This window comes from Camelus dromedarius, chromosome 24 (genome assembly GCF_036321535.1).
Source record: "Camelus dromedarius isolate mCamDro1 chromosome 24, mCamDro1.pat, whole genome shotgun sequence".
Taxonomy (NCBI): Eukaryota; Metazoa; Chordata; class Mammalia; order Artiodactyla; family Camelidae; genus Camelus; species Camelus dromedarius.
Window position 1 is genome coordinate 21110294 of NC_087459.1, and position 23367 is coordinate 21133660.

General features: G+C 40.3%; 1 protein-coding gene across 3 annotated transcripts in view; it reads right to left on the reverse strand.

Moving 5' to 3' along the window:
• The window catches only part of XPO6 (exportin 6), a 96280-nt gene that overhangs the window by 57467 nt on the left and 15446 nt on the right, over positions 1-23367 (reverse strand). For 2 of the 3 annotated variants that reach the window (XM_031433004.2, XM_010990904.3), the window contains exons 2-5: positions 9913-10003; positions 6850-6962; positions 5603-5800; positions 370-529 (exon numbers count right to left, since the gene is read on the reverse strand). In XM_031433004.2, the coding sequence (XP_031288864.1) occupies positions 370-529; positions 5603-5800; positions 6850-6962; positions 9913-10003 (562 nt within the window). The remainder of the gene's footprint in view (positions 1-369; positions 530-5602; positions 5801-6849; positions 6963-9912; positions 10004-23367) is intronic. The other variant, XM_064478547.1, reaches the window with a different exon arrangement.

The following is a 23367-nucleotide window of genomic DNA, read 5'->3' on the forward strand; positions in this document are numbered from 1 at the left end:
TTCCTCCTCCAACTTCTCTTGACCTTAGATTCAAATCATCTTAAAGTGCTTGCCACCCACCTTACTTAGAATGCAGTAATCAGCATTTCAATCACATTCCTATGACCCAGTCTCTACTTCACTAATCACAGCTATGACGAGGACAAATTAATGAAAGACTTTAAAGGAAAATAAATTACAAACATTTCTTGAGGTCCTACCATGTACAAACCATTGAGCTAGGTACTGGGAATACAGCACCTCACTCTTTGTTTTTACGCTCAGGCTCAGTAACAGCTAAAACAACTACTCGGAAGTCCGAGCGCTAGGGCGTGCGCTCTGGGCGTCTGCAGGCAGGCCTCCGACTTGTGGCACCGCCGGACTGCTCACCTGTCAGTAGCCCGAGTACTGTCTGCACCTGATCCAGCAGCAACTTCCGCAACTCCTCCTTCCGAGCCACGCTGAGGTCCTCACGCGGACAAGCCAGCTCTTCTGAAGTTGTCTTCAACATGATCAGCCCGAGGGGAGTTGTCACAGGGGATTGAATTAACTGCCAGGAAAATTAAGTTCTGAGTAGTGTCTGGCCAATTAAGGTATAAAAAAGACTAAAGGATGTTAAACCTGTGAAGTACAGTCTTCCCTCAGTATCTGTCGGGGGTTGGTTCCAGGACCCCGTGGATACCAAAATCCAAGGACATTCAAGTCCTTTAGATTCAGTGGTGTGGTGCAGTCAGCCCTCCTCATCTGAGGATGTGAATCCCATGGATACAGAATGTCAACTGTATGTGGTAGTCCTATATGAATAGGCTACATAAATCAACACTTAAGAAAAATGACAGAGTATATTGATGTACCTTTTTCAACCATTCAAAATATATTCTCATCTTATTTTTAAAGACAAAATTCTAATACCATGAACTTAAAAACAACAAGGAAACAATGCTCTTTGACAACCAACATGACAATCTTTATACATGTCCACATTCCCAACAGAGCCTTAGTTACTCTGCCAGGGTTAAAATACTAGTGATTAAGATATGTATAAACCAATTTGTGATATTTTTCCAACATTCACGTGTTAAATCAACTTTACAGTTCTAAGCTTTGCATGCTTCATAAACATTCAAGATTAAACATGTGGCAGAGCAGAAACATGCATAGGTATCATTAAACTATAATATGGTTATTATGATTTTCAAATACCTAAATAGTAAATTAAGTTACTTTTTCTATCACCTGCAATATCCACTATATCCTTGGAAAGTTTCCTTAAATAAGACAGAAAAAAGGTGCACTCAAAAGCATAACACTACTTATATCTTTTTAACCAATTTCACAAATTCAAAACATTTATTTTTTAGTTTCCAGAAATGGTAGAACAAAGTAATCAAGGTGCTATTAAAATTCTGTTGGGTTATTTGCTATAATCTATAAAAAAGAAACAATTTAACAAACACTTGACCATCTTCTTTGATAACTAACTTTAAATGTAGTTCACTCCCTGATAAAAATAAGTTTTTTATTTATTCAGTCTACAACACATAAGCCTTAAGGAAGAGGAGGACACCAGGGACCGCACAGAAAGATATAAAGGATATTCTGTTTCAAAAAACACAGGGCACTTCCCTGTCCCTTAAAAATAATTCTTCCCATTGCAGACAAAGGGAAGCACGTCCCCAAAGAGTAGCACTCAATAATAGAAACTCAGAGACATCCTACTGCCCTCAAAGCAGATTACAGAAAACCAGCAGCAAGTAATGACACATTTAAACTGCTCTCTGTTAAATCGGTTCTCTTGAACGCTAAACTTAAAGTACATCCTCCACATGTTTTCCCTTCATTTTCTGTAAGTTTGGACTATTTGTAACACTAACTTAAATTCAGGTAATGCATTGGGAGAGAAACAAATATTCTCCTCCAGCAATTTTTCTTTATACAGTAAAATAGAATTGACCCTTCCTAAGCACTTCTTTTCATCAGACACCTTTGGATTATCAATCTATATTTTAATAGAGTTCCATAACTTTTCCCCTTCCACTTCTGTCTTTCTCCTCCACCTCATCTGTCTTTATTTTCCCCCAAGACCTCATTTTTACTCTCAGCTGGGAATAACTCAGCTGAGACCAAACGTTCCATTGGGCAGTACTTTTCCTGCACATATGAAATGCTTCTGTGCTCTCCAGAAATTAAAAATTCCTACAAAATGGAAAATGTATCTTAAAGGCCCTACCTTCCCTAATCATTTGGGAGAAGGGAACACAGTCAGGCAAGAAGCTGGCTGCAAATGAAAGTTCTTTTTTACTTGAAAGAACAGCCTGATGAAATATGTAACTTTCCTTCTCACTAGCTTTGTGTCCAGAAAGCTTTTTATTAAAAGGATTTCCTTTTACTATCTTCACATATATGATTAAAGCTCACAACAAAAGTAACAACACAGGTAACCTCTGCAATTTATTTTAATAGAGAATAAGCACCTTTAGGTTGAAGATCAAGTTCAGGTTCTTAGTGTCAGCTTCAGAAAAGGTTTGACAATTTTTCTTGCACCACTCAATCGAGAAGAAACATCAATTCTTTCCTATGCTTCTTTTCAGTGTCTGCCCCTTTATTATCTGGCCCCAGGCACAATGTGACCACAGGTCCAGCTCAGCAGATTTCAGGACTCTGAAGAACAGTCTCTAGAAAGGTGTGATGTGTGCTGGTGCAGGTGGAGGGGAGGTAGGGAGAACAAGGTCAGTTCTGACTTCAACTACTTCCTTCTCCAATGGCTTAGAAAGGCTACAACCAACACACAGAACTCCAAGTATCTTTCTGCGGCTCCCAAATCAACTCCTCTTTGCCTGTATGGCAGTCATCACGATCATGGCATAAATTGCACAGATGTCCCCAAGCCAAATGTTACAGAACTTTTTAAAAAACAAAAAACTACGCACCCCAGGCTACAAGCAGACATAATGGAATTAGGCAAAAAAAAAATCTTTCAAATGGTTTAATCAGAAGATTAAATGATGGTGAAGCTGATTCCAGAACTAATTTGGTCGTGTTTACCAATACCTGAAGAAAAGATTTACTTTACTATCTTTATCAGAAATGTCAGCAATTGAGCACCAATCCTTCTTGACATGGCTCTCATGCTACTGACTGGTTCTCATGCATGAATAAGAAGCAGAGAATAACACAATTGGAAAGAATTTTAAAGATCACTTAGTCCAATCCTCCCATCTTACAAAGAAGGAAATGGAGTTTCACGAAAGTGGCAAGAGCTGCTAAAATCAAGGTGATCTGTGACAAAAATGGACACAGATCGCAAACCAGTTGCCTCCCAATCCGGCACTCCTTCCTCTACGGGGTGTTTCAAAGTCATGAGGGCTGCATGAGGTGAAAGGAGTCATTTCTGAAGGCTAGACAGAAGGAGGTGGTGGGGGAGAGAGGAAGACAACTACCTTTTTTAAATCTCCATTAGCACCTCACCCAGAAACGCTCTTCCAAACTCTCATTTATTATCATTAATTATGTTTCACAAGCAGATGAAACCTGTTCTTCATCAGAGGAACTGATCCTAGCCAGGGGAAAGCGCGGCTCCTCCTCACTGCTGCTGGTAGGGCTGTGGCTCTCTGTCTGGCTCACATTCCACTGCTCTTCCCCACAAGACGTGCCACTGAACAACCGAGGAAGGAATTCACAAGACCCCTAATCTTCTAGGTCCTTTCCATCTCCAAAGGACTTCCTGGCTCCCTCTTAGAGAGCCATGAAGAGTGACCACAACTGCTTGTCAACTTGGAGTGAAAGCAAGTGTCATCAGAGAGTCAGCAAAGCCTCTCGCCTCCTAACCCACTGCTCCAGGCTCCCTGCCCCCTTGCCATTCCTCAGGTTCTTTGCACTGTGATTCCCTCTGCCCACAACACTGCTCCCCTGGATGCCCACCAGCTCACTCCATCACTTCTACTCAGGTTTCTGCACAAATGTCTGCTTCTCAGAAAATGCTTCCATGATCATCCCATCTAAGTATGGTTCTCCTCCTCCTTACCCTGGATTTAGTTTTCTCACAATACTTATAACTACCTGAAAGAATTTATTTGCTTATTATTTACTGATGCCTCCCCCTTGGGTCTATATCCACGAAGGCAAGTGTTTGTTCATTACTATATCCCCCCATATGTGCTTGGTTAGTACATGGCTGGAATTCAACAAATAGTTTATGGAAGAAATTCATGACTCTCCTTTACGATATCAATTCTATAACTTTCTAGATAAATAAATCACTATACAAAACAATACGGAATGAAGAATTTTTGTGCCACTTCGAGAGGCAATCTGACAGAAGCAATATGGATGCTGAATCTTTTTTTTAAATTGCTGCATCATTCAAATACTTCATAGGGAGAGCAAGCAAAACATTAGGAAATGGTATTGTTTCCTGGAAAATTCAGAACCTACAGTCACTGAGACTATAATCAATTTTCATAGAATTTTATTTCTATAAACTGTGCTTAATACCCACTCCCTGCACACCAAGACTCCCTCAATTACATAAAAACATTTCCAACTTTATCATGGGATTCAAATGAAGAAAAGTATCTCCTTCTTGGCTTTTAGGTCTCACTTATTCTCTGATGATTTCCAAATCCTAAACCCCAGATCCACACTTCCTAATGTCTCATCAGATATGCACAGAAGGAACAAACAAATCTTAAATGCATTTTCTGCCAAACTGAATTCACCATCTTCTACCCAAACCCATTTCCTCCTCCTTCATCCTTGATCTAGAAAATCTGCCATCTAAGCCAGGAACTTGAAAGGCACTGTAGAGTCCTCCCCCACCACATCCCTGCAGCCTAGTCCTTGGCCAAAGCGTCTTGATTCTGCTTCCTACATGCCTTGCCTCCATCCACCAGCCAGGCCTCTGCTTGGCTCAGGCCCCCTTAGCTCACTGGGACCTCTCCAACAGCAGCCTTCCCGGCCTCCTTTGCTCCAGCCTTGCCCCTCTGCAATCCAGACTCCACACTATAGCTAGAATTGTCACTTCAATATAACAATGTGACCATATTGACTCCCTTTTCCAAACTTTTCATTAGTTCCCAAGGAAGGACTATGAATTAAACACTGAAGCCCCGTGCAAGAGCAAGGCCCCTCCTGCTGTGGTCCTGCCCATCAGTCTTGCCTCCACTCTACCACTCCACATCTCATCACTAACAACACTGAAAACATCTCAGCTCCTTGAGTCTAAATGCTGTACTACCAGTGCACTCTGCACAATACTCCAGTAATAGTAATTAACATATTATTGGGTACTTACTATTTGCAGAGCTATCACCCCACTAAACTCCATTGGAGGCCACATCCTTGCACCCAACACCTGGCACAGTATCTAACTGGCTTTCAAATTTTGCTGGACAAAATTTTACAAGAGGTTAACAAAGCGATTAGGGTTCCCCTAACACCACCTTCTCCACTGCACAAAGGTACAACATGTCTCAAGAACACAAAGTTAAGTGAATGAGATAATCTATCCCACAATGACCTCACTACTGCAGTTGCAAAATGCTAATCTTAAAACTCCTCTTCAAGACAAGAAAATAATCACTTTTAAAAACAATTTACAAGGTTTCCACAGGTATCTCCTTACCTGTAAAATGTTAGTAAAAAAGTCATGGTAGAACATGGGCCAATCCTGACGGCCAATGTCAACAATCACTTTGCAGAGCTTGTTCCGGATGAAGTAAGGTAAGGTTTTGTGGTGAGCCAAGAGGAGTTTGGGCAGGCAGCTACGGATTTCCATCTTATCCTGAGATGGGACCCCAAGCCACATTTTATTGATCAGATTCTGAAAAACAAGTATACACCTTTAAAGTTAATAATCTATACACAAAACACACTGGTTTTCATCCAATAGTAGCTATATCCCTCAACCGAGAAACTATGCTTTTAAATGAAAGTTTGCAGCAATTTGGCAATAAGAGTAATAAAATGTTCAAATCTTATGATACAGCAATCCCATTCCTAAAAAGATGAGCTACATAATTTAACAGAAACAAAAAGGTATAGGTGCAAAAACTTTCTATTACACCATTGTCTCTACCAAAAAATAATGACAAAAACAACTTCAACATCCAAAAATAGGAGAACGGCTTGGTGAATAACAGTACAACCACGTACAGGATTGTAACATAAAGGTAAGCGGGGAAAAAAGCAGAATGCAAAACAGCATAAGCAATATGATTATAATTAGGTTTTTTTTTAAGTGTGCATGGGAAGACAAAGATTACAAGAGAGTTGATATAAATGAAAACTTTCTGTAGTTGGGATGATGGCATAATGGGTATCATCCCCCCTCCCAAACTGTTTTTCTTTAATTATCTCTCTCTTTTAAATGGTAACATGGAAGAAGAAGTTATATGTTGCCACAAATGACCTAACTCCATCTTATCTTTTGGTATTGAAGATAGGTGCCCTGAAAACCCAGACATCCTGACAAAGGCGATATGTGGGAAGAAGTTCCTGAGCTGAGCTACTATTTCCGAGCCAGGTACACATCAAAAGTAAAGTCCAATGACATGCCAATGTGACTACAAAATACTTTTTTTTTAATATATATATTTTTATTGAAGTATAATCAGTTTACAATGTTGTGTCAATTTCTGACATACAGCATAATGCTTCAGTCATACATGAACATATACATATATTCATTTTCATATTCTTTTTCACCATCAGTTATAAGACATTGAATATAGTTCCCTGTACTATACAGTAGGAACTTGTTTATTTTATATATATTAGTTAGGATCTGCAAATCCTGAACTCCCAATTAATCCCTTCCCACCCCCTTACAAAATACTCTTCAGAATAGTATAAAATTATCTGACAGCTTACCTCAAAAACTGTTAAACTGTACATCATTACATAGTCATTCCTAGTGCTGGAGAGAAAATACAGGCAGAATCTCCAAGCTCCTATTTGCTGGGCAAAGTTATTAAGAAGCTCCTCTGGAAAAGTTAAATAGCAACAAGAGAAGGCTATGAAAATACACGAAATTAACAAAATAGTAAACACACCTCTCTTGATATAATATAAATTACATCAAAACTAATCACAAAATTCAGCTGATTCTTCAAGATACAAAGGACAGAGCATACAGTATTTTTCTGACTCTGAGGTAGCCATGAACACTGACAGTGTATTCAGCCATCTAAAAACCAATAACCTTGCTATGGACACTTTTTTAGGCAGAGAAACCTTCACTGTTGAAGTTCTTACTTAACCTAATGTGTGGATAGATAGTTGTAAGAGTACCACTTTACCTTATAAATGATGGCTAATTGGTAACTTGTTTCCTCTGGGGTACAACTATATATATATATCTCCTCACCACTCAACACTGTTCTCACTCACATACACAAGATGATGGCTAGAAAAGTAGGGAAAGAAAAAATTAAAACTAACTTTATAAACACAGGATTGGAAAAAAAATGTAAGAGAATACAAAATGGCTAACTCTCCTCATTTGGGTTGGTTTTCTTAAAAAATATCACCCAAAAAAGTCTGTGAAAAAGAAGAGTAGCAATCATGGGATTGCCCTGTCCACCTCAAATCAGTTAGAAATGGTTTTCCTCATCCCGGGACTGCTGGTATTATCAGCCAGACCCACAGACAGCAAGCATGAAGAGTCTGTCACCATGTTTCTGGACATGCTGCCCCTTAGTCACCCTGACCCACTGCGCTGGTCACGAAATATAACACAAAGGCAACAATCCTGAGAAATTACAGGAAGCCCTTGGAAAAGCAGCAAGCACAGCAGGCCATTCTAATCCTAAAGTTACTGCTCTCCCAGCATCCTACAACTTAGGCTAAATGCACCAAGACAGTCTCATTACAAATTCCATAAAAGGAAACTGATGGCGTGTTCTTTTAAGTAAGCAAAAGTTCCTATGAATCCCAGAGGTGAAGTCCAACCAGAGAGAATGATCTCTGGCTGGAAATAAAGAACTCTGGACTCTGTCCTAGACTTTACCACTAATTCACTGAGTCTGAGCCCAAGCAAATCACTGTTGCCTCTTTGATGCTTCACCCATCTCCACTGTTAAAATGATCAGACTGTTTCTTGAGGTTCCCTAACAGCTCTATCTCTAGAGCACTAAAAACACACTTTGGTGGAGGGTGGGTGGAGCCCCTACAATAAAAGATCTCCCTCCTTTCTCCTACCTAGCTAGGAAAGCCTTTAGTTTATCCTAAGACATGAAAAAAGAAGCAAGCAGCAGTTCCAGCCTACACATTCAAAGCTATGAAGACTAGGTACAAAGAGAACTAAACTAAGGCATGCCCACTATCAAACCCCAGGATTCCCCTTAGTCAGCATTTAAATTAGATATTTGTACTTTAAAACTGTTTTAAAATCAGATTAGAATAGGAACATGTTAAAAAGGTTCCGCTTTTAATTCATGAATGCTGAACGTGAGCAATATCTGCTTTGTAAACCAAAATTTAAGAGAAAAACCAAAAGCATATCAATTATAAGCTAAAAATAGGACTTCAGAGAAATTAGCGTTGGAATGTAACAGACTAACGTAAGGCAAAGATCCTTCGCCTCTTTGGTAGAAAGCACCAGTGACATTTTTACTGTAAGTAAAAGGTAACAGATAGCATAAAACTAACAAAGGGATCACTCTGGGGGCAGGAGGAGGGTTAGCCCAACTGAGTAATAGGAGAAAACCTAGAGAAGCAAGCAGAGTGGATCTTCTAAGCCAGGTGCCTGATCATCTACTGGGCTCAGCTTCTGTCAGTATCCCTTGTTTATCAATGCTCCAGTTCCCTACAGCACAGTCTCAGAAAAAGAAAAAAAAAAAAAAGATATATACAGGGCAGGCCCAAAAGAGACCACCACATTTAAAATTAAAAGAGGTAAGAAGTTAGCATCTACCAGGAGCTGATGTGATGCTCAAAGGATGAAAGGGAAAATGGGCTGCAGCCAAAGGTTTACTGGCCACCTGAAAATCCAAACCCTAATCAAGCTCCCGACCAAGGGCAGAACTTAGCCATAACACTTAGCTGGATAATACGACTTAAAGAAGCCACGTGGAGAGAAATGGGTCTGCAGAGTCCTGGAGACACAGAAAAAGGCCTCCAAAGAGGTGAAAACAATGAAGGTTGTACAGAGCAGTCAGACATGCAGGGAAAAGCCTGCAGGTTTGGATCAAGAAAAATACTTTTCATTTTCAAGTTCAGGGTTTAAATGAGGACTCAGAATAAAAAGCCTACTCCAGGACCTCAGTGCAGCATGTCCCTGAGGCAGAGATCTGACACTTGAATACACTTTCTAGTTTACAGTATGTTTTAATGAATGTCGTGCATTATCAGTGACTACAAAACTGAAAAAAAGATTCTACAAAGTGCTGAGGTTCCCAGAAGACCTAAAGTTATCATACCTACACCTCTCTGTTGTTTGAAGCCTTTGTTCATCAAAACTTGCAGAATGAGAGCAATAACAGTGGCGATAAGGAAAAAGCAAGAAGCCCCAAAGGTAATACCCATTAAAGGATTTCTGGGCACTAGATGAGGTGCAGGTTACACTTCTACACACCAAAAACGTTTGTTTTCACACTTTCATGAGGGTTTTTTTTTTTTTAATTTATCACAGACTTCTTATAAAAGCTCAACATTGCTGAAATTAAGAGCAAAGCCGAGAGACAGGGGACTGTTTTTCACACGTGGCCAAAGGAAAGAAAATTCATCACTATGGATTATAGTGGGCTCCATGGACCATCACCCTTGCAGAGAGGTTTGTGGACCTCACAGCCATCAACCAGCAGGACCGGAGCAAAAAGAGCAAGAATTCAAGGTGAAAATTGCAGGCTTGACCAGTCAAGGCTACCAACTCCTTCCTCCCCACTAGGGCCCTTTCATTATAGGTGACTCCTTACAACTCAACACTTGACTTACCTATCTCCCGTTTTCTTTCGTTGGTTGTACAGTCATGGAAAAACTCTGTCATCAGACTTTCCAATGCCCTGAGAGAGGCTTCTTCAGATGCCTAACAAAGGAATTGGAAGCAAAAAAAATTAGTAACTGTATTTTCAGTTCTACTGTTCCTCAGTTCCTTCTAGGTCACATTCAATAGCCATAGTAATTTACTTCCTCAAAAATACCTTGGTTCAACATTCTTCAAATACATGAGATTAGCCAGAAAAATTGCAGGGAATTTCCTGGCTGGCTCAAAACACAGTTTTAGTACACTCTATAAATTCAATCGATTTTCAATGATTTATGCTAAGGAAAAAGGAGCAAATTACTTAAAATGTAATTCTAGAAACATATTGAAAGCAAATTAACAGCCCCTGGCCCTGGCTGAATAGAGTGAAGAGATTCAGGGAGGTGAGGGTGCTTTATAGACTATCCATCAACAGAATATTTGCCCAGTGTCTGAATAATCAGCCATATTTGATTCAGAGCAGTTGCAGTCAAACTGCTGCATGGATTCTTGGGGTTTTTTGAAGGGATTTCAAAAGCCAACATCCACTCAACTCTCATCTCACATGAACAGCCAACAGAGATTAAGGTGCATCTAAGAGCCAAGCCAAGCAAGGACTCAAAATTAGACAGTGCCTCCCAACCACTGGCCCACAGACATCCGGACTCTCCAACAGAACCGCTCAGGTGGACAATGAGAGGAGAGGGGCCCTCGACCTTCCCAAGGCTCATCCTCTCCCTCTACCATGTGGACCCCCAAATCCACTTCCTCTTCTCTCACTGAAGTAGGCGACATCAGGTACAGCAATGAACTTGAGTCACCACTCCTTCACACAACTAGTCTGCAAAAAGGTGAGCATCCCCAAACCATTTCTGAATCCTCACAGGCATTAATGTGCCCAGAGATAATCAAGAGCCAACCGCAGTTCTGATTTCTTAATTGTCTCTTCATTTCCTTCTTCCCACCCATCTTGCGCATACTCACTCCACTGACCCCAGAATGGAAGCTAACTATAAAAACTGTGTTTTAAAACAAGTCCACACTCAAATGTGTCACATATCAAACTGTAATATTACAGGGGCCTCCATTTGGTAATTGGCTGCTGAGGACACTAAGGAACTTGGACCATCTCTGTGGATAAACCAGCACTTCTTAGGACTGGTACTAATTATAGAGGCTGAATCAGGCTTGTATCAGCCCATCTACATCAACGAGCACACGTTAAGCACACTATACAGCACACGGGGGCCACGTTCAAGCAATGCCAGGCACAGCTGTCCCTCCCATGCTGCAGTCATCGTGACGGCTGTGCAATGATAGCAGACTTCTGACATGTTGAGGGATGAATTATTGTCCAAGCACTTGTTAGTCTGAGGGACTGTCTTGTCTGAATTTTATGTTAAATATCAGTCCTTTGTCAAACCAATATATCATTCAACTAAAAAATACCTTTGAATTGTAAGCTAAGCTGTTTTATTACAAACTGCACAGTTTTTCAAACGCAGAAATAACTGGGATGTGGGACAAAAATAGGACTGCAATCCTTTTTAACCTGTTTCAAGCTTTTGTGTTGATCAAAACAGCCTCACTGTTCTCACTGACAGACTTTCTAAGTAAGTGCTATAAATTCAGATTCCTAAAATGAATTAATATAAATAAAAGAATGCTTTGGTCTGTTTCATAAATCAACTTGGTGTACCATTTCATCCGAAAAAAAAGGTTTGCTATTTTTAAAAAGTTTGCTGCAAGGGTGACAACAGAAAGTATTACAATATATACGGCCATACATCAAAGGCTGCTGACTTAAGTTTCTGACTCCCCAAAGATTCCAACTCTACGTCCATTCCCAGTCCCATCAACCCCACCCTCCCCGCCCCAACCCAAGAAGCTAACATTCTCACAGGAAGTGGAAAGACAAAAGTACCCCAAAAAATCACAGGGATGATGCTCTCATCAAATGATGGCTATATGAAAAAGGAAACTCCAAAACCTAATAATCCCATGGCATCACCAGGTGTTTCTCAACAAGAACAAATAATGTGCTGTTTGCATTTTCAATCACTTCTCTAACCACAGTACAAACGCCTACCTCACAGGGTGTTAAGAGGATCAAATGAAGTGTTCCACGTAAAGTTGCTATGTAAACTCCAAGGAGTTATCTAATTCATAGTTATGGCTGCTATCATTTTTGTTTGGTCTCAGATACCAAATGAAAACAGACCAAAGCAAAACAACAAAAGTGGTCAGGCCTACCTTGAAACTGGAGATTTGTGCCCTCAGGTGTAAGGGCTTTGTCCCAGTCATATCTAATGGGGTTTTTCCAACTGGATTTCAAAACAAAACTATGTAAGTTTCAGAAGAAAAGGAGGCTGAGACTTTGCCAAGGTCATACAATGAGAACAGAGATATAAAGACAAAGGATACATTCAAGACCTGCAAATGGCTGAAGGATAGTATCACTGGAGAGTTACCGCCATTTGGCAAGAAGGCCACTAGGCTCTTTACCGCTGTTTTAAGCAAGTACTGAAGCAGATTGCAGTGGGTTAAGAAATTAGTGGCAAGTAATACATGGTAATATTCCACACAGACTACACTTTTAAATAATAGAAGCACAAAGGCATGAAACAAAAACCAAATGCCATGGTATGGTAGGAAGAGAAGGTTTCAATTCCTAAAAGCTATTCAAGCACTGTATTGACTAATTTATGCAGAACAGTAAGGATTCAGACACACGTGATTGCTTCTTAGCTTGTACTTGGGATTTAAGACCCAGATCTTGCTAAACTAAGGAAAGATAAGGTCAGCTTAAAACCAAGTGAAGCATATTCACACAAAAAAATTTCAGTTAGATGGTAGATATAAAATGTGAGAGGTAAAACATTAAGGCTTCTGGAAGATAATACAGAACATCCTCGTGATCCTAGGGTAGGGAAAAAATTCTTGGAAACACTAATCATAAAGGAAAAGATTGATAAGTCAGAATATTCATCAGATGGCACAATGAAAAGAGTGTAAAAGAAAGCCACAAAATGGGAAAAGATATCTGCAATATAGGTAACACAGAACTCCTATCAGAGTATAAAATAACTTCTACAAATCAATGAGGAAAAGATAAGTGACTCAACTTTTTGATAGACAAATAGTTATAAAAGAGGATATTCAAAAAGCCTATACATAAAACAAGTGCTCAATTTCATCAGTCAGCACAGAAATCTAAATTAAAAACAAAACAAAACAAGACAACCCCCACAAGATAGCGCTACAAACCTATCAGAATGGCTAAAATTTAAGACAGTAACAAGTGTTGTGAGGATGCTGAGCAACTGGGACACACACATACTGCTGCTGGTGAAAGTATAAACTGGTATAACCGTTCTGGAAAATGAACATATGCATATTTTATGACTCTGTAATTCTACTCCTTGACAATACAGACGTTTGTACATGTATACCCCCAAAAATGTACACAAATGTTTACAGCACCATTACTCATAATACCCAAAAAGTCAAAAGAACCCAAGTGTTCATCACCAGTGGAATAAGCTGTGGTTTATTCATCAGGAAGATAATGTAAGACAACAAGAATGAACGAATATTACTTCATACAACAACATGCATCAATCTAACAATGTTGAGTGAAAGAAGCCAAAACGCATTCTTCACTATTCATTTTATGCTAACCTTTTAAAAATAAGCAAAACGAATCCATGGTGTTATAATCAGAATAGCGGTTAACCTTTGGGGAGGAGTAATACTCTATTTTCTTGATCTGAATGTTTAGTTACACAAGGATGATTGCTTTCTGTATTCTTCTGTAAGTATATATACAGAATTTTTAAAACTTAATGTTAATACTTATTTTTAACGCTCAGGTTGGTATTTGCAGGCTCTGATTTTAGAAATTGTGTTTTTCCTCTATTAGTACAACTGCTAAGAGCAGGGTCGGGGCCTATAGGTGAAGTCTGAGCGTGGGACTCCTGGACCATCACCTATTTGTCTTCAAAACTGCAAGAGTAACAACAGAAAGTACTACAATCCTATGAGTCTTTGCTTCCCCAAGAGTTACGTGGCTTACTTCAACAGCAAATTAAAATCCTTAGGCAGGATGATGAATTAAACTTGGCTCCAGAATATATACACTCTTGAAGAGCTATGTATATATCTAAAATATTTTTTCTGCTCCAGAAAGAGTTAAAATCTGCCAAGTGGGGCGTGCCTTGACTTTATCTGCTTTTCTATTGCACTGCTCATGGTCCAGCAGTTCAGAGACCTACACTATATGACTGATTAATTTGTTATGGAACTACCAAGTCAACCAAGACTCACAATCACCTAATAAATTATAAGAAAAATTGGAAAGAAGGGGAAGGGTCACATAATTTGAAATCTTTTTTGACTCTTCCCCATATCCCTTAAACTCCCTACAAATGTCATCAGGTCTGCTGATTCTTACTTCACACTATTTCTTAGATTTGTGCCTTTTCCCTCACCACCACTTCTACCAGGCCCTAATCACCTCCTGCCCGGATCACTGTAACTTCTTTTACCTAGTCACACTGAATTCAGCTTTCCCAATTCCAATCTGTACTTCACTACCAATTAAATTCTCCTAAACAGATTTTCTACTCCATATATTCTAAACCTAGTTATAAAGAAGTTTTAAATCTGAACCAACTGAGAATCTCAGCTGTTCATTTAACAAACAAGTAAGCTCAATCAATATTCACTAAGTAACTGATACTGCATTAAGTCCTTGAAATACAAGGATGAGTAACACTGTTCCTTACTTCAAAGAAATGGAGATGATCGGAGGAAGAAGGGGAGACCTATGAAGAAAAATGTAGAATATGACAGTTTACATGGCATAGTACTGACACACATATAAAAGGTTTCAGGAGCCCAAATAGAACCCTGTCTGAGGGAGATGGGGAAAGCTTCGCAAAAGTGATAACACATTTTGGGCTTTGAAGAATGCAGAGTTTACTAGGAAGGAAGGACAGCACGCCTAATTTACCATTACTCACCACAGGAAGCCATCTTTCCAGTCTCGATACTCAGTATCATAACAAATGTCTACTCTCATCCTGCGTTTACTCCTGGGTCTGCAATTCATAGTTCAACCTTCATGAAACTTCTTACCAAGTTTACAGCACAGATCCCTTCCTTGTTTTCATCTTTTGTCTCTTCTTGTAACCAGTATCAGAATTTTGCCCATGGCACTGCTTTCTGCTCATTCCAGAAAGGCACAATTAAAGAGCACAAGCTCTGGTGTCAGGTTCCTTGGGTTTGAATCAGAATGCACCTCAACCCTGGCCTTGTTATTTACTGTCACTCCTTTTCCTCTCGTGAACTGGGGATAACAAGAGAACCTAACACATGGGGTTGGTTGTTCTGAGGATTAAATAAAATAAGCTATGTAAAGCATGTAGTAAAACATAATGCCAGGAATAAAGTAATGGTTGAAAGTCGTATCTGTAACAGTTAATAATTCATAGATATCAGGCCTGTTCTAACCAGAACATAAATTGGAAAGAGATTCTGCCTAATATATTTGTATTTCCTATAACACCCAATATAAACTGGTACTCAAAATATTTTACAGGCCAAATTCAGAAGAGCAAAAGGAACAAGCTGACTGTCAGTATCAGTTTTAGTTTCTCAGGAATACTGGTAATTCCTCAGAATTCAAGTGACATATGACTCTGTTTAGATTTCCCACGCCAAGGGCTCTGACCATAATGACCTTTGCTCAAAAGCACTCAATGAAAATGTTTTGAAAAACAGAAGACTGCTAATAATTTATCTTAAAAACACTGAGACTGAAGGTGGATATGATGCTGACTCTTAAGACAAGATACCTAGATGAGTTTTCTCAAATCCTGATTAAATCTGTAATGTTTTACCTAACTGCCTCTAAAACAGCCCTCTCCAAATCATAACCTTTTTCCAAAATTGGTGCTGGGGGGGGAGGGGAGGGGGATGACCCTTTTTTACACAAGCTTTTATCAAGCTTTTTGCCATTTTTCCAGGAGCCACATTTTGTCTGTCCTTCAAGGAGGTAAATCACATGAGCCTTCTGTATTCAGCTTCATGCTTCCTGGATACTAAACCTAAAAAACTGAGGGCCAGAATACCAGTCACAATTCAAATATTCCTGTGGCATATCTAAAATAGTTTTATTACTCTATTTGCTTATATATAAAGAAGGTTTCTGAGCAAAGTGATTGTATACTGACTGCTGACCAAGGTTTAAAAGTATGTAAAACATACCTGGTGTATTACAACAGAGGCCATTAACAAAGAAATCCAATCTCATATAAACTCTCTCTGGAAGCTAACAGGATTATCATGGATGTCTAAACTCTCAAAAGAACATTCACATTCTTCCCTACACCCTTCACCGCTGCAAAGAAAACAGATGACGGGAAAAATCTCTTTGGCCTTTAGGCCTGTAGAGAAGTATGAGATGAAATACAAGCTTAAATAAGACACAACAGGAATCAACGTGACATCTATCCATCCCCTCCTGAAGTCAGCTCAAAACACTAGAAAGGAAGCCCCACTCAGGAGAATGATACTCAGAACAAGTCTTCTTCCCATCTTTCCTGTGGCTGCTCTTTGTGTCTCAACCTACAGAGACTGTCCTTTTAAAAAACAAACTATATACGTCATGATGAAGTAGAAAACTCACTTTATTTCTCTAAAAGCAAACTGGTGAAACCAGCCAAATCTTCAAAGTCTATCACTCAGAAGTGCAGCCACTAAGGCCCTGGGATGTTGACTGCCTCGCTTAAAGACCAACGGGAGACTAGGGTTACAGATATACATTGAATTAATTAACTCTGAAAGTTAGACACAAAAGCTGCAGGGAAAAAATTTTTTTTCTACTAAAGGAAAGAAACAGAGCCACACCATGTTCTGGGAAAGCAAGGCTGGGGCAGACGCACTCACCACAATTCTATGAACACACGACTGGAACTAACTGTTCAAGTTATATACATTTGCCTCAGAAGGGAAATGTTGTCTCCTTCTTGTCTTGCCTACAGCTTAAAGCTGAGCATATTTGCCCTCTGAGAATAACTACAGACGTAACTTCATATGATATCATCAAGCAAATACTTAATATTTGATTAAATGTACACTTTGGGAGCACCTAAACATAATTCTAATCATTAAAAGGCACTTTTCTGCTTTAGTCTAAAACTACCATAAAGTTGGCAACAGCAAGACATTCCCCCTTAGTGTTTCTTGGGTTTGCATAAAGTGCCCAGTCAGATTCTCTGTCTCCTTCATGAACAAAAGGATCTGTTTACTGCTGAGGACCATGAGTTAGGAGCAGGCTGACTGCCAGGTGTCTGGGCCAGAAAGCCCAATTGGTCCCACTGTGGTAGTGAGAAAGTCAAGGCAGCATATTCTGTCCCCAAAGGGACCAATTAGAGGAAACATCTTGTACACAGAGGACAGTGTGTTTTATGCTGGGAAAAACCTATTCATGTACTACTGGACAATCTATAAAAACAAGAAGTACCAATTAGCTACCAACGGACAGATGCACTGGTTTCAAAAATTTCCAACAAATCTAAAGAAAGCTACTGAGTCATAACAAGTAAATGCTATACCTGATTCTAGACTAGATCCTGTACTGGAGGGAAATTCTATAAAGATCACAATTGAGCCAAGTGATAAAACTAGAATACAGATGGTAGATTAGATTCAAGTACTGAATCAATGTTAAATTAATTAAAGTTGACAATTGCACCATGGTTATGTAAAAGAACATCCCTATTAGGAAATATACTATATAGGGGCAATGGACCATGATGTAGGCACCTTACTCTCCAATGGTCAGAAAATATTGTGTGTTTATATATGTATGTGCATATATATACACCTAGAAAGTGCAAATAATAAAACAAACATGGCAAAATATTAACAAGAGGCGAGTTTGAGTAAAGAGTATAAGTGTTCTTGGCACTACTCTTTCCTTGAAAGCTTCTGTCAGTTTGAAATTTCTCCAAATAAAAAGTTTTTTTTAATTGCATCTGTTGGATTGGTAACCTCCACCTTGCTCCTCACTGCTCCAAGCTAGATGGCCAAAGTGGAAAGAAAAAGTGAAAAAAGAGTACAGCAGGAGGGAGAGGATTACTTGATTCTCTCAGATGCCAGATTTATTACTGCACATTGTTTTTGAAAAAGAGTATTACACACCCTAGACATTAAAAATTTCACATCTGTTGGTTGGGCAACAACCATAACCTACTAAGAGCTAAAATACATATAATTTATATGCTTATTTATTTATATTCTAGTCAGAAGGCTTTGATTAGACAGCCAAAAAAGCAAATGATAAAAATAGTTATTCTGCAAGAAACTGTCTAAAATAAATAAGTAATATAGCCAAGAATAAGCTCTCTCTCCACAATCCCATCTGCTTCTCTTTCCCAGGTACACATCCCAGGAGGAGGAGTGTTTACATCTGCATGCCTAGACAGTTAAACTCCAAAAGATACTTACTGAGCACTTTAACGCAAGGCATGCTACCCAAGAATTCCTAAAACAGGATCACAGAATCTTAAGTGAGAAATAAGCAAACCCCAGAGAACAGCAAGTCCAATCTCATTTTACAGATGGGGAAAATGAAGCTCAGAGAGAGGATCTTGCCCAAAATCGACTAGCTATTGGGCAAGTCACCAGGCAGGGCCACCAGACCCCTTTCCCAGCAATGGCTCCTTTACCCCTTAAAGCACAGGAGCTCTGCTCTAAGGGCTGTAAGGATGATGAATAAGCTGGCATTACCTTGCATCTGATGAAATCAGGTTAACAAATGGGTGTGAGGTTGACAGACCACCATAAGAACATGCTGCAAATCTGAATCACAATTAATGCTACAACTCCTATGTAAATAATTTCATTTCAGTTGCTGTTACCAAATGCACTGTTTAAGAGCAAGTCTCTTATAAAACCCATACCACCTTTATCCTGAATTACTCCCAGACAGAACTAGCATTTTAAATAACAGTTAAAATAACATTTGTTTGAAATTTTGGTAAAAATCTCCAGACTGTATTACAGACTATTGGAATCTGGGGGAGCATAATCACTTCCTTTCCCCTGTCCTGGTTCTATTCATTGATACATAGCCTCAAGAGACCAAGAACAGATCAAAATCTAACGTCCTTCTCATGACTGGCAAAGCTGCAACCTCCTTCCGCTCCCAAACTGACTTGGCCCACCACCTCTCCCAGGAACAAGGCAGAGAAGCGGGGGTAATGGGGACAGGTGGTGGCTGCCTATCCAGGATCCAAGGTGTGGCAGCCGGGGTGGCCCAAAGCTGCACGACTGGGTGCAGGCTGATCTTTCCTGCCTGCACGCACCCTCAGCCAGGTCACAGTTTTGTAAGAAAACCAAAGAGCGTGATCAACAGCTCACGCAATGCCCAGGTGTGGACAGAGTTCAAGCACAGACAAAAATAAGACACTGATTTCACACTTCTGATAGAAAAATGAAGAATTCAGAACCCAAACATAGACTCAAGATAAGCTGCAAAAATAGGAATAGAAAAAGCAAAGACCTTGGAACAGAATTCCAGCCTGAAACCCAGGAGCATGGACTCACAGGTTGCCCGCGTCCACAGACAGGTAGAGGGCCATTCCCCACCACCAGCTCTACCAGCGCCACTTCTACCCGCAGGAATTGCTCCTCCTCCTCCGACTCCTTTACCTGAACTAAACAGTATGCCATATCCATATCCACCACCATCACTTGTGTTTGGGGATCCCCTGGTCTAACTTATAAAATGAAGAAATAAACCTGAAAAAACAAACAGAAGCCACGATTGGAAGTGGGACACAGAAAGACAAGCTTCTCCTGAGGGTAAGCAGGTGAGAAGACACAAGCATAAAGCTGGGCAGTGTTCTGATACAGTGACTTTGCACCTGGCACATGTGGGCCATCGTGCCAACCTCCTCTCAGTGCACCCATCACAGATGAATCAGAAGATAAATCACTCCTGTGGGAAATAAGAGGAAGAGGACAGGGCCCAGAATAATGTGCTCCAGTACTGCTCCCATCTGGGGTACAGACAACCCCCTGAATGTGCGCCAAAGCAGGGCTGAGGGGACATAGAAAAGGTGCTCTCTACATGAGCAATAAGAGAACTCACAGGCTTCATGGGAACCACTGCTACCACTGAGAGAGGTCCTCAGCCACAGCCTGGCAGAGAAAACACTAGGTGAGAGCCAGCCCCAGCTCCAGAGTACAGCTGCATAACTTAGGGCAAATCCTGCAAGTTCTTGGAGCATCTTCGGTATTAAATGCAAGTAGGTGTGTGTACTGCGTGTTGATTATAAAGCACTATGCAAATGTTGCCTAATATAGTCATTCCTCCCTGACTACAAGCTTCTCTTACCTGGCCTTCCATGTTTGGATTTGCTTTTATAAAGGCAAAGTCCCCTAAGTTGTCATCAGCTCGTCCCTCTTAATACACCCAGCACCACCTTAACACTTTAATTCTTAATTTATGATATTACTCTAAGGCTCTCAAAGTACCATTACCAACTGCCAAAGGGTGCTTATGTATCCCACACAATATAAACGATAATGGCCACGAGAGCAGCTGCTGGAGGACCTTTGACGGTGTTACACATTATACAGGAAGCCTGATGGTGGGGCACAAGCAGAGATCTGCATTCAGTAGGAAGTGACTCTTCCTGGCTGGAGGGCTCTAAATGCTCCTCCCATCACCATAGATAATGACTAGCCACAAAGAAGATACCAAAAGCTCCGGTGAGAGCAACCCTCTCTGGCCAGGAACTCTCCTATGTCCCAGGTTCTGCCCAGTACTACTAGTCGATGCAATTTTCTTAAGTCTTACTTTCAATAGTATGCTTGGTAATCAAAACTGTGATTTTTTTTAAAAGCTGTAACTTTTACAATATGGAAAGCTACTGTAATACTGAAACTATACAGGATTCTCTTCCTCCACTCCACTGAAGACTCACTGGGTTAGAAAGACAGAACAGTGGCAGCTTTTTGGATATTTTGGGGAGGTGGGGTAGGAAGGCAATGAGGAGTGGGAGGACTGGAGGTGGGAGGTATGCAGGAGAAAGGAAATGGATACTTAGCTCCTGTCCAATTGTCTGACCATGCCAGGAACGCTGGCCTTGCTCACATCCTTGGATAATGAAGGGATGACTCAACATGCAGTTCTCCATCAGCCTCCAATCCCCACACAATAAGCACAATGAGCTTGAGAGGGGAGCATGTAGTCACCCTTCCCAGAGTTCTCAACTGACCCTGCTAGACCATAGGGGAAAGTAGTGGAAAAGAGGTCAAGATAAAGTGCTGCTTCTCAGTCACACCTCCCAGCTCTGCTCCTCACTATGGGCAGCAGGCAAAGCCAAGGACTAGAAACTCCACACCATTCCACCTGTGCGCTTCTACTGTACAAGTGGTTAGGTGCTCCCTATCCTGGGAACACCTTAAGATGAATTGTTTGCCACAGAGTAACTGTGAAGGGTGTGGGCTCAGGAGACAGCCCAGATCTGCATCTGATCTCCAACTTCACCTCTTACTTTGTGCATGGCTTTCAGCAAATTAACCTCTCTGGGTCTCAGGTTCTTCACTTGCAAAATGAATTTACAACAGTATTCCCCCTCACCAGGTAGTTGTGAGAAACAAACGACATAATGTAGGTAAATCCCTTGGCACTTTCAACCACAAATGAGCAAAGCTATTTCACTATACATCACTGGTGAGTCAATGAGCTTTGGGGGGGGGGGGGACCAAATAAACAAAAATCCCACATAAGTCAACTAAATGCTCAAAAAAATTCCAAGAATACCACTGCCTTCACTTTCATTTTTCTACAGATCAACCTACCAGTGCCACAAAGAAAGAATATAAGACCAGCACCACCATCTTCCAGACTCTGTGTTTAGGACAACACAGATAGGAATCAGATACATTGATTCCAGCAAGAAAAAAAAGTTCTTTTTTTTTTAAAGAAAAAAATATTACATAGAATCATAATATATAAAACAGACTCAATCAGAGACTCTGCTTAGTTAACAGGGGTGGAGGAGGACACAAATGCCCACTCAGCATTTGGACACCTCCAAGAAACACTAAGGGCCTACAGAGCACAGAAAACACATGTAAATTCCTAAGCATTACAGCCCTTCCAGATTTGATTCAGGTTCTACCAAGTCTGGGAGGTTTTCTTCAGGTACTAAATGGATGCTGAAAGACTGGTTTGCAAATTCTCAAATTACCTTCAAACTGCAAGCCCCTCCCCACCACCCAGGGTATCACTGGTTGGGCTGACTCACACTGACCCCAACCCACCCTCAAGGGGGTCATGCTCTAGAGAAATGATTAACAGACTAATGAAAACAAGACATGGACTTGCCCACTTATGAATTTACCATGGAAGCTATATTTGGTTCAATAAATAAAATCCTCTATCTATACCAAGCATTCCATCTCAGTAGGTGCCTGATCAAACTCTGAAGGCCTCTAGAAAAACTTCCCGAAAAATGAAAACCACTCACCTAGAAATACTAAACTTCCCCCACCACCCAGGACTTCCAGTGAAGTTGTCCAACACGAAAAATAGACACCCCTGGACCCTCTCTGGTTGTCCTTGTCTTCAACATCACTCTTACTTCTAAGCAAAAATGTATACAGTTCTGAGGTCTTATGTATTAGATATTGTAACAAACTTACTCACTTATTCTTAGGCTGGCTACTTTGTTGCTGCTTGCATGATTGCTAGTAGAGGTTAACTTCCACAAGTTTCCCGTATGTTCCCAGTCATGGAATGTGCTGTCATTTCATTGGCTTTCACTCTCCAAGCACCACCCTCTTCCTAGCTTTGTCCCTGTTTTAGGTTCCCTCCTCCCCCAAAGTCTGTGGAGCCCTCTGCCCACCAACAGCAACCGTAAATGACAAATGGGACATCATGACCAACTAAATATGCTGAATTCAACATTGCTGCCATAGGTAGATTGTCAATTTTCAAACTTTAATATTAATACAGATTCAAATTAAGCTTTACTTATTCTAATTCATCTTTTTTTCTCTGCTCTAAAAGATACTGATGCCATATAATGTATGATTCCATTTATATGAAATATCTAGAACAGGCATAGCTATAGAGACAGAATGCAGATTTGTGACTGTCAGGGGCTAGAGGGAGACAGAAATGGGGAGTGACTGTTAATGGGTACAGGGTTTCCTCTGGAGTGATAAAAAGCTCTAAAACTCGAGTGGTAGTGGTTGTACAACATGGTAAATGTACTTTAATGTCACGGAACTGCAGGCTTTAAATGGTCAACTTTCCATTATGTGTTATTTTACCACAGTCGAAAAATAATAACCAACTTAAGACTGCGGGAAAAAATATGTTAAGACACCATTTCCAATAC